The following is a 12,679-nucleotide window of genomic DNA, read 5'->3' on the forward strand; positions in this document are numbered from 1 at the left end:
TCGGTCAGCAAAATAAGCGTTCCCGGGAGTGTGCTTCTTTCGGCGAAGTGGTCCGAAATTTGCGCACCTTTCGCGGAAATGGATTCCGATGTGGAAAAACGTGTCGGGCCGGTGGTTCCGCAGGTAATCCTTGATCTTCTTCACGTGTTCGGTCCATTCTTAGCTCCCCTCTCCCTGCGGATTGTGGGGGCGTCGCGACGGACGGTCGGACGGACGTAGGCGAGGACCAGCGGAGCAGACTGGGAACGTCAGAGTACCCTACGACTGCGTCGCGTGCGCATCCCGGCCTGCTCGATCGTGGTCTCCTCTGGATCGTCGTTCGGCTCTCGTCTGTAGAGCAGCGTGTCGAGTGGTGCACGGAAAATCGATCCACGAGGGATCCGGTCGTCCGATCGAGCGGTTCTCCCGGAGAACCGGGTGATTCCAGTGTTCGCCGTTTTGCCCGTCCTCTCTCGATCCAGAGCCGCGTAGGATCGAGCGCTCCCGCCATCGAGTTGTTCCGAACATCGCGAAACATTCGCGAGTAGATCCGATCGTCGTTTGATCGGTTCTCTCCCTGGCAACCAGCAACGAGTTTCGAGCGAGTGAAACGCGCGCGTACTGACGCGACGCGGTTGCGAGCGTGTTTATCGAGACCCGTGGAAATATCGATCTGCGCCTCGTTCATCGAGCGTGTGCAACCTACGATGCTCGCTCGCTGGCAGACCCTTACCCGCTGCTCCTAGAGAAGAAACGTCCTCGAGAGTTTTGCGGCCGTGGACCGCGCGCGATCCAGCACCGGACCAGCAGATATCTCTCTCTCTCTCGGGGCGATCGAGAACGAGAGGGAGATCCACGGAGGGGGAAGCAAGAGGAACGGAACGCGAGCGAGTAGAAGAGCGAGAGATGCGCTGAAGCATCGATCACGGACGAGCGCGCGGGGATGAGCGAGCCGTTCAATTAAAGCGTTCCAGAAGCGCGACGGAGAGCGAAGGAACTGGGGGAGCGGAGCCGCGTGACTCGCACGGAAAATATTAGTCGAAGAGGACAAGGCTTGTGCGATGTTGCCTCTTATTAGCGTGTCCGCCGAACGACAGTCGCGCTGAGAGTCGAGACAATCCGATCTCGCAGCACCGGTCCCAGGAACCGCGGATCTCTCTGCTCAGAGGAATATCCGGTGCACCAGTTCGAGCGGCGGCCAGTTCGAAAAATTGGGTCAAAGTCTGGGGCACGCTCGACGATCTGAGCCGCGCGTGATCGCGATCGACGCGTCGATGACAAGCTAGACTGATCTCACTCTTTCTCTCTCTCTCTCTCTCTTCCTCCCTCTCTCTCTCTCTCCCTTCTCCTTCTCCGCCTTTCTGTCCCTTTTCCCTCGATTCGATTCTTCTCGGATCCCGATCGCGATTTTGGAGAACCTCGAGAAAGACGGAATCGATTCGCGAACGATGAAGTGGTGTTTAGTGATGCTGATTTTGGCCGGTGTCTCGTGGGCCGAAAACTCCGTCAACAACTCGGAATACTCGGTCTTCTCGTGCCCGAAGCTGAACTCGCAGGAAGAGATCGATCTCGACAAGGTGAGTACCGAGATCGTTTTCCTCTTTCGCGCTGGACCGTTCCGACGTGTTACGTAACCGTGTGACTGTGTGTTAACGATCCGGCGGGATCCATTCCCGTATCCGAATTAATTGGGGGATTCGAGGTGGTCGGACAAAGGAAATGTCGTGTCGCCGAACGAACGGTTTTCTCTTGTGGTATCTTGTTCGTCGGTATGAATTATTGTCGCCTGTTCGTTGCCATCGCTCGTTTCGGTAACCGATTTTATCGTTACGTTTCATTACTACTCGTATTGTGCTCGATCGACCGCGGATTTATATCGTTAAATTTCCCGCGATTTTTAATGTAACGTGTAACCGTGTTTTAATATTGTATAAAACTTTTTGGAAAGTTGAACAACGATTGTTTACGGGTTCGTATCGATCCGACCGCATTACATATGTTGAATAAAACATATTGCCTTTGAAAAATTTAGCGAAAGAAAGTTGTCCATGTATTGAATATTAACAACGCGTACGAAACAAATTGGTTCCTTTGTGATATTTGTGGGTTCTCTATTTTGTCGGCTGCTCAATAACGTATATTGTTTGCGACATGTAATTGTACTGTTTCAAAGAAACTCATGTATTGTATGACGTTCTGTTCGGGTAGCAGAATTCTCGAATATTATTGAGGCATTTTGCTAATGAATGCTCGAATCATTTTTTCTGTGAATAAGAATGAATTATAGCAATTAGGCATTTATAGCTGTAATGACGACAATTCCGAACCTCGTGACGTTCAATTAATAATCAGCGCGCTAGAACCGTTCTAACATGTTAACTTTCCACGAAGCATTAACGAAACCTCGTCAACTATTTGGACATTACACTATGCCATAGTTTGACGAAATTTAATCTAGTCACACATTAATAACGATCATTATGTAACTGTGCTGCGAACTATACCCTGCAATTATTAATTGCAACTCGCTTTATAACTAGTTCTATTAAAATTGTGCATTAGTCGTAATGAATAATTGCAGAGAATAATGCACACTGTTGTATCATACGCCCGGCATTAAAAAGTGAACTAAATAACGATTGCTTGATTGAATCCTCATTAACGTCAAATCAATATGAAAACACTTCTATGAGCATAAAATTGTACAAATTAATAACGAGATCGCATTCTGGTCAATTGTCGGGCATACGTGCGAGGACAATAATTTTGCAAAGGCGACTCAACGCTCCTCCCTCAAAATACAAGATGGCGGTGATCGAAACGTGTAATTCCAGCGACGTCACCGAACCCTTTATCGATGTAAGCGATCAGGAAGCGTAATTAGAGGTTCGATACGTCCGACTACGTGTCTCTCGAACACCGATACCGCGTCCCGGTAATCAAATAATCATTTGCACGGCTTTTTCGCCGGCAAGAAGAATTCGTTAGACGTCGATGTTCCCCAGCTCTTTTGCTCTCGGGCACGGAGAGATACCATGTCCCAGGAACTTCTTAATTGCGTCATTAAATTCGTGTCACGTAGAGTGGAACGAACGATCAAGGCTTTTCCACGATTACCGCGAGATAATTATTCGGAGTGTTTCTAAGAAATGGTTGTTTGTATCTTTAATGAGAGGAATGGGAAATCTCATTCGGGGGTGAACCGTCGCGCACGGGGAAAAATACATTTCCGCGGCGTTCTGCCTTGAAAATCTGCGGTCCTCGTGCTTTTTGCTCAATTAATCTTCGCCCGGGAAATGCATTCGAGATTTATATTCTCGATCGTGGTTTTGTAATTTGTGAACCTGCGCGCTTATTGCAAAAAGACAGCGCGAGTCTATCTAAACGAAATCTAAATCGAATTCTGCCCGAATTTTTCGCACTCGTGAAATTGTTTTAAACTGCACAAGAAACATTATTATTAGGGCGTAAACTCCGGGGCAGAGAGAGCCTGTTTCAGGTTAGAATCTCTTGTACATCAAATTCAATTTAAAGTTTTCCCCACTGACTCGATGTTGTAAAGCGAGTGATTAATATCGTTATGAAAACGTGTGAACATCTTCCGAGAAAGGTGCATGGAGGATCGGTGAGGGGTTGATTAACGAGCACCGATTTTATTATTCACGATACGTCCGTTGAAGGAAACTGCCGACGAATATTCTTCCGCCGAGCGTTTCTGCTCCCAGTGGACAGATCAGAAAAGCTTTGAAAGGGGCTGCGCGAAATTTGTTTAGCCTTCCGTGCGCTTACACGATACAGCGCACAGGTGTCCCTTTTCCCGAAAGGCTGGCCAAAATTCAAAAGTTCAGGCAGCATTTAGCGCTTTAAACTCGAATAATTTTTTATTAAAACTTCTAGAACTGTCTGAGAGAGAATACTGTGTACTTGGAAAATTGCATTTTGGCCAGCTTTTTTCGGGAGAAGCGTGCGACATGGTTCTCCGGAAAGCCTTTTCCGAGGAGGGGGATGAAATATTGACGCGCGATACTGTTTTCGTTGCATTCGTTTTTGTCGTGGGACGAGAAGCAGGAGACGCGCGCGGTCTTCATCGTTCCCGGCGACAAAAACCGTAGCGTCGCGTCGCGTCGGACCAATGAAAATGCAAAGACCCTTCGGGAAAAATGATTTGTATCTTCTGCGCCGCCCGCGAAGTTCATCCGCCGGGGAGATACGGATCCGACTCGGCGTGCACACGCAGATTAATGCGATTCCGATAACCGTGGCGGTTCGCAAGCGAATTCGAGAGTCAGAATTCGCGACAGCTGTGCCTCTCCTCTCTGGCCCGGTGTTTTTTCGCGTTCGTTTCCGAAAGGTGGGCGGGACGGACGGCGATCGCGACGGAAAGGGATCGCGTCGATTCCATCGCGCGGCGGGTCAGAATTAAAACTGAAAAATAAAACGAAAAAAGTAGGGAGCGGACAGCTTTCGATGCGACCAGCCTGATAAATGTAATATCGATAACAACGGGGGAATGTGTCGGCCCGTTTTCGGTTTTCAGTTTTCAGTTTTTCGTTTCGCCGGCGATTGATTAAAAAATCATTTCACGCGAGATCGGAGAAGGGACGTGTCCCTCCCACTACGCGGCGCAAAAACGGCTCGGCAACTTCGATCGAGAATCCGAAGGACACATAGTTTTCGGGGCATCGGATTTTCGGATTTGATGGTCGAGCTTCGAGTGAACGCATCGCGACTCCATCGGTGGTAAGCGGCTTTCGATGGTCCGACCATGGTGTAACAATTTTCGACATCTGGTCGAGTATGAATAATTTTGCATGGATTAAAAAGCGTTCGCCTTGCACGCTGTGATTTCTGTCCGACTTTGTTTTCCAGCAGGTGCGTGCCGTGGGCGTCGTGATACGTCGGCCGCCATTAGCCGTATCGTGGCATTTTAATTTGATCTACGATTCGGACTGTTTGCTTCGGAGTTTAATTTTCAAATTGATGTCTTCCGGAAATCCGATTTGAAGAACCGAAAGCCTCGCGCGGGGGCGTCAGCAGACCACTAATCAGCACTTTCCTACAATTTTATCGTCGTACAGCGTGTGGACCGAAACGTGCCCGGGTTCGGGCAATAAAGTTCTATCGTTATTACCATAATACCCCGTTACTATTCCCATTACCATAATTCACGACACGGTTTTTAGAGTCGTGTTTCTCGCCGGGAGGCGGCGTAAAAACTGTTTTCCAAAGTTCGCTATGGCCACGGGGGGGGGGGGGGGGAGTGTCGTCTTACTTTTCCTCGTTACCTGTTCCCCAGTCCAGCTATAGCTATCCGGACCGCGAACGTATGAAACCGTGGGACGCGGAAAAAGCGCGAGAACATAAAAGAAGAACGCCGCAGTTATTCGTAGCATCGCGTGTCCGACTTTCCGCGAAGGTACGATGGCGAGATGACGCGCGAGAGTCCCCCGGAGTACCGCGGAAAGAGCGCAGCTGCGCGAGCAACCTAACTCAGAAGTTAGAGTGACGTTACCCGGTTGATCACGCGGCGGAGAAAGGGAACCGGCATATTCGCCTCTCTCGGTCGTGGAAGTCGGAATAAACTGGAACGAATCAGCCACGACCTCAGCCACGACCTCAGCCGCGACCTCCGATCGAGCCGTGGACTTCCGGAAACCGGAAGTTCCGCGGAAACGTAGCTTCCTATTCGCCTGGAACCGCCACTGGCCTTCAAGGACTCGATTTTCTCACCGCCACACAGTGCACGGTCGCCTGGGAACCTCGTTCTCTTTTCTGGACAAAATTGAATTTTTCAGGTTTCATACTGTGAACAATTTTTTGTTTAGTCATTTCACTCCGAAGACAAAATTCTGAAATTCGCTGAATCAGTCGATTTCAGCTAGTCATCCTTATCTTAGATACATAAAATTCAGACTCCACTTATCAATTGGAGGCACAACGCACAGTCTGTTCGAGAAGTTACTAAGACTTCTTTATTATATTTTTCAATCCGTTGTCATTTAAGAATATGCTCTGATCGACGATGAATTGCAAAATTAATTTGCTAATATTGTTTAAGAAGCGACACTGGATATACTTTCCGAGTAGTGAAGTACGCATTCCTAACATACAATAAACTTAGCGGTTCTCAGTAATTACAAAGTAATTATACATTACACGACAAGTAAATTACAAGGTGTTTGTAGCACTGCCAACGAACACCAATTTCAGGTTCTACGAGAAACGCAGCACGGTGCGCAAAAATTCCTTGCCGCGCGCTCTTACATTCTGCCTGGGAAATTGGAAAAAATTCAAATTAAAAAGCGCGTTTACCCCAAGATGAAAAAGCTAGGAGCTGTCCACAGGTGGTGCCTCCGACACGCTTTCCACTCGGTGCACTTGCTAACAGTTACGGATGCAACGGTAGCACTGAGAGAGAGAGAGAGAGAGAGACCGAACTAAAATTCTCGTGCGGTAGATTCAATTTACGTCTCTTGCATCGTGGTCAGTTGCTTTACAAATTAGTTGCTACCATCTACCGTGTCGGGGGTTGAATGTTGCGCGCGGGGTTGAAATCTTCCACAGGGTTGCTCGCATGGGTCCTGGACGCATGAGAAACGCGCGCTTAGTCGACTCGTAATTCATGAAACGTGAATCGCTGTTGCATCCGGACCACCACTGTACAGGGTGTAAAGAAATGTTTGGCTACATCTTCGGAACGATGAAGGTCCGTGAAAAACAGCAAAATAGAAATTTGACCAAACATTTCTTTACACCCTGTACATTGCGGATTACTTTGCAGAGTCCTAAGTTCAATGTTAATTGATCTTTCCGTAGATCAGTCGCGTTACTGTCGTAAAGTCTCGAACAACGTGGCTTTAATCCCCGACGAGTATTCCGCGAAACCACAAGCTTTCGATTTTCGCGGCGATAGAACATCACGACCAATTAGGGCAAAGTCAGCGGATTCATCCGACGGTTTATGGTCGCAGATGAAACCTCGCAGTTTTACGGACCGTTTTAAAAATGTGGATAAAACGCGTCTTCGATTTCCGAGCAGACGTAGTCGGACGACGTTCCGTGTAGCGTCTCGGTTTCCTTGACGACGCAGAGAAAGAGAGAGGAGAGAGAGAGAGAGAGAGAGAGAGAGAGAGAGAGAGAGAGAGAGAGAGAGAGAGAGAGAGAGAGAGAGAGGCTACAGAGAGCAGAAGCCCAATTCACTCGCGCGGAGTAAAGCTTGTACGGCGCAGGCTTAAAGTATCGTTAATTCAAAACAATTACGAGTTCCTGGCCGCGCACGCGGTCTCTGCGAGTCGTCGTTCTGGCTTCTGGTTATGTACGGGACGTATTAAGTGGCAGCTAGAATTTAAACGGTCGCGTCGAACGGCTCGTAATTCGCGTCTGCCTCTCCGTTATCGACGGAACCATTCGCCGTCTTTCCGAAGCTTTCCTCTTTCACGCGCGCCGATAAGCCACCGAAGAGAATAGAACGCGGCGGGGAACGCGATCGGAATCGTGGCAGATTGCGCGGAAAAATATTTATCGGGAAATCCTGTCCACCTCTCTGCACTGGGTACCTCGGAATGCCACGCGACTCGAGCACGCGCATTTTCAACGCTTTAGGATGCTTACGCGGCGTCCCCCATTTTTCCACGAAAATTCAAGAACGTTTCAGCGTGCAGAGAAAATCGAGCTGGGAAATCTAGTATAATTCTATAATTTTTTCGTCGAATCGTGCAATATTACACTCGGAAGAGTTGCAAATGTTTGGTCCCCTCAGTGGAAGTTTAACCGTTACTCAATTGCTACGGTCTCGAGCCAAGAAGATGAACTCGGATGAAGCGTCTGAATGCAGTTTCGATGAAAATATGTCTGGGCAAGTTCCTTCGAAAATTGTATCTCGCATCGTCGATTGTTCTCCCCGGCACGGCAAATCTTAGGAAAATTTATGCATTGAATATAAAATGATGGAGCGTCGGGCCGAGTTGAATTACGGAGCGATCCGCTGCTGCGGCGCAAGATTGAATGCAACTTTGTCATCGTGATGCATTACGACAGGCGCGTCCCATTCGCAGCTGTAACTGTAGCGCGAAATTTCAGGAGCCATTCTTTTCGTCATCCGTGTCTTATCCGGCTGTTCGCAATCCGACGCGTTCGCCGGCTGTTCCCGTAAATTCCGAGATCATGGTCGATTAAGTTCTTACTCGTGGAAGACACTTGGAAAGTTTTCAGCAGCCGTTTATCCGCTCCTTGGAGACTCGATGTTTTAGAAAAATTGATTTGCTGGTCGGCTATCTCGATAATTGAAAACACACCGGAGGTTCCAGCATGCTTTAAACGAGTATGTAACATTCGCTTACGTTAAGTGAATATTTTCAGTTTATGAGACGCAACTTTAACTTAATATTTCACCCCATAGTTTCATTTTATTATAATCACTGCTTAAGTGACCGTCATTACCTCGTTCTCCCCTACACGATATTTCTTGACCAAACAGATCATCGGCATTGCCGAAGTAAAAGAATCATTCTACGGAGCTGTTCGAACCAGTATCTCGGCGCCTCGGTGAAAATACAGGTGAGATTAGCAAAGGTCTCGACCGGAAACGCGTCGGCGGAAACGAAATGGGGCACAGTTAGTTAAATCGTAGGCGCGCTGTCGTGACGGTAGATTGGCTGCACCCTCCGGTGATATACTATCGCGCGAATGCACCAGGCCCGAGCGCATTTGCAGCCGCAAGTAGGTTACTGTTTAACCGTGTGTTCGTTTTTCTCCTCCGGCCCTCCTCATCTTTCTCTCGTTCCGAGGAACTTATCGCCGAGGAAGCTGCCGCGGGATGCACGCGCAGCGATTTCCAAAAAATCCTCCATCAAACACCTCGCACCCGCCATTCTTCTCTTTGTCCCTGCATTTCTCAGGCCTTGCCGACGTCGCGGAAATTCCGCTCATTCGCGGAGGAGGAGAAAAATTGTGGAAGCTCTTTTGCGAGGTTCCAGTGTACGGTGACAATCGTGAGGGAATTACGTGTAGCGAGTTGCTCGCAGAGGCCGTGCTCGCCGCAAACTTCCTTAAACGGTGGCAATTTTGCCGTTGGCATTGTTAGGCACGGTAAACTTTTCAATCTGTCGGCCTTATAACAGCATCGATCGCTCGGCCAGAGCAATTGGGGTCCGGCATTGTGCATGTAAAGCGCCCCGCTGTCGTTCATCTAACGCTGTGTGTACGTCGATGCGCGTTACATTGGCTTCAATCATACCGGCGAACTTGGGACTGTAATAGGAGTAGCATTGAGAGCCCGGCCCTGACGAGACGGCCATTTGGCCAACCTAATTTCTACAGTTTTGATCCTGCGTTCTGTGATCTACGACCGACAACCGCGAACACCGTGGCGAGCACGGTTTTTCTTCCAAAATTGCCAACACCGGTCAATTATATTCCCCTTCGAATTTCTTCTACAAATTGCAAGGTGAAATCGTTTAACCATCTTCCCCGTTTTGTTCTTCTTTTATTCTCCGTTTTATTCTTCGTCGCGGTGTCTTTTTCCTTTTCCATTAATTCATCCCCTTTCACCGATCGATTTGCTTGTCTTTTGTCTTCATTCACGGTGCACAATGACGAATGAAATTATTCAATAATTTCCTAGAAAAGTGCAATTACGACTTTAGCGGTTGTAAAAATCTGTAAAATTCACAGCTCGAAAGTTTGACAGACCGATAGGCAAAGGCGCGGGAAGGTGACCAGCAAAGTCGTTAAACTTTATCCGACACCGTCGCCTCGCGGTGAAACTGATTAGCCCGGTTTCCTTTTAACACCGTCGCCCGTATATTATTTTAATTAACTCCCGGCTCTAAACGGGTGGTTCCGGGTGACCAAAGAATTGAAAAATTAATTCTGTTTTGGCAGACGTCCACGGACCCCCTAACGACGGTCATTTTTTAAGGAGGAAGAACCGCAGCCCGGGAGATAATGGTGTCCTGATTGGAGACCGCGACAGGAAGTAATTCAATGGGGCCCGGTCCGAGCTTTGATTCATTAGCGATCACGTAACAAAGCGGGCTTGTTTGGTGAAATATCGTTCACGCTAATTAAGTAACTCGATAAGGGGTGGTGAGAGGGAGAGGGAGAACACGAACGCTAGGCTGCGGCGTTCCCGGTTATGGCGATTCCGGCAATTAACCGCGACCAAAGTCTTTGGAAACGTGCCTGCGACTGCTTTCACGTTGAATTTAATCGGGAGCTAATTTCCGGGGGAATCTTGGGCGCTTGTTTACCTTGCCGGAACGCTGAGAATGTATAATTAAGGACTCCTTAAACTTCAATGGTCGGGAAACTAAGGATTCGCTGGCTCATCGAAGCCAGACGCTCTGCCTTTCCATTCTTCGATTACCCTAAATGCGAGCTGGGCTCATTCAAACCGTGGAGGTAAGAAAAATTATAGAAATCTTTGCCTGAAGCACATTCAAGTATCAGAGATGACACTTGGAGGGGTTGTAGGGGTGGCGGCAAGGACTTTCATTATTTTCGAGATATTTGTAAAAAACTTCGTCTTTGTTTCCCGCCTTTGGGGGGAGGGGGCGTTGCGGCGCGTCGATTAGCATAAATTCCATTTAAGGTTCATGTACTGAATATATTGCGAGCAAGCGTGTTCCGCCGCGCGGAGTTATGGGCAAGCTGTTGCGGAATTGGTTTCGACGCTGGCTGGCTGCGTTCTCGCGAGCGTGTAAAAGGCAATCAGCCTGTCCTGGGAAATTTTCCGAGCCGGGTAACAACTTCGCTTTCCTTTCCATCCTCCCGTTGTTTCCCCTCCACGTTGCATCTTCCATTTTTTCCCCCGTCGAAATCGCTTCGGAAAGCTTTCAACTATGCCCCGGGAGCTTTAATTACCTCCGATGATTTATGGGATCATTTGCGAGCGGGCACCTCGCGCGGGATCCTTGTCCGGGGAAAAATACGCGAGCTGCAGTTGCAGTCGCGCTGCATCCGTGCGAAACTTTGCCGGCCTTTTCTTCGGCGAATAAATATATCGTTAGGTTGTTTTTGGATCGCTAACGAACAAGCAACTTTCAGACACACTCGAGCCGCTCGTAATTGTACCTTAATTAGCTCGGAGGTGGAGCGGCGAGGAGATACTAATTAAAGACATTAATTACATTAGTGAAATTAGTAAGAATGTTGCCCCGTACAACGACCCCGGCTACATTTCAATTTAGACGCTGCGAAGGGCCGGTGCATCCGTGCAGTCGGAGAAAAATGCATCGCGGAAACAAGAATCGATCTCTCTCGCTTTTGAATCGAATTTCCGGGCCGAAGCGCGATTATTTTAATATTTAACGCGGCCGATGTTACACGGGACAGATTTTGCGATACATAATACAATACGTTTTGTAATTTTCCATTGTCCGTTTCTCAGCTGTAGACGCGTATTTCACCGCGTATTGGATTAAAGCGTTTGTTTCGGACGGGGCTCTGTTTATTTGCTTTTCGCAGAATGTTAGCGAGTTAACGATGGAGCAGAGCAGAACTTTCAGCAACGTTGCCCGGAAGTGCAACGTGCATGCATTTTCGTTTTAACGGATTGATTGAATATTTTATGTAACGTGAAACGCAACGTATTGCACGAAATACGTGTCCGTAAATCGTCGTTATCTTCGTGCGCTTGAAAAGAAAATTTCATTGCGCCAAACGTACGATTTACGGTAATGTTTCGCGTAATTCGCGCGTGTTGATAATTTCTTTGTCCAGTAGCATGTTCGCGTGAACGTTTCTGTCGAAAGCGCAAAGCTCTTGGCAGAATGAACGATACTGAAAGTGGCAGGAGCTCTTAGACCGCGTTTCCCAAAAACCGACTAGAAACCATACGCCCCTAAATTCGCGTATGCGATTCTCTAATAAATCAAGTTATCGTACGGAAGCCCCACGGAGGTCCGTATTTCCCTGAGGAGGGAACAACACAGCCTTAGAATCGAGTCGGAAGTTGGCATGTTGCAGAGTGGATCGTAAAGTTGGGTCGATCGAATCGACGGGTTGATTAGGAAAGTTAAACAAAATTTAGAAACACAGAAAATGGTATGCAAAGCACCGGGAAAAGTCTGAGCCCCCCGCCCCCCGGTTCACCAGGGTTATGGGCAAGCTGTTGCAGTTCGGCGCGTAACATCGTGACGCAACGCGCGATAGCAAGTTGCAGTTGCACGCAAGCTGTCCCGCGCGGCCAGAGCCGATTTCCACTGGCCGGAAGAGAATTCGATGTTTCCGGGCCGGTGCATCGAAACGACCGGCGCTTTCTTTGCAAGCACGATCTCGATCGGGATTACCCGAGAGATTTATTTCGGGTCTTTTGGTCTTCTTTCGACGCGTGTCCCGAGCAGCTGAATAAAAAACTCTCTCCGCCACGATGAATTGTCCATCGCGCAAGAAGAAAGCTCGATACTCTGCTATCACTTTTCTTTCGTCTTCTCTCTCCCCAGGCTCCTGTGTCCCTCTTCCTCCTCGGCTATCCTCCCTATTTTTCCGATCGAACCTCCACAGACGTAAAGAGCTTCTTAACCTTTCCGGTACGATTCCTCCGTGAAATCGCCGCTTGCGGACGACACCGGAAGTACAAGCCTGAAACGCAACATATCAATAGGTGAACAACCAAAAAATACACATCGACTCGGAGAAACGTGGGATAACGAAAGGTCACCGGGTCGTGTCCCGATTTTTTTACGCGCTTCCTGAAACA

At 48.4% G+C, this 12,679-nt stretch overlaps 1 protein-coding gene across 1 annotated transcript in view; it reads left to right on the plus strand.

The window, feature by feature from the left end:
• Positions 1–252: 252 nt before the first annotated feature.
• The window catches only part of LOC143361225 (uncharacterized), a 56,993-nt gene continuing 44,566 nt past the window's right edge, over positions 253–12,679 (plus strand). The window contains exon 1 of the mRNA XM_076800460.1: positions 253–1,556. Coding sequence (XP_076656575.1) covers positions 1,428–1,556 — 129 coding nt within the window. The 5' untranslated portion in view covers positions 253–1,427. The remainder of the gene's footprint in view (positions 1,557–12,679) is intronic.

Source organism: Halictus rubicundus, chromosome 15 (assembly GCF_050948215.1).
Source record: "Halictus rubicundus isolate RS-2024b chromosome 15, iyHalRubi1_principal, whole genome shotgun sequence".
NCBI lineage: Eukaryota > Metazoa > Arthropoda > Insecta > Hymenoptera > Halictidae > Halictus > Halictus rubicundus.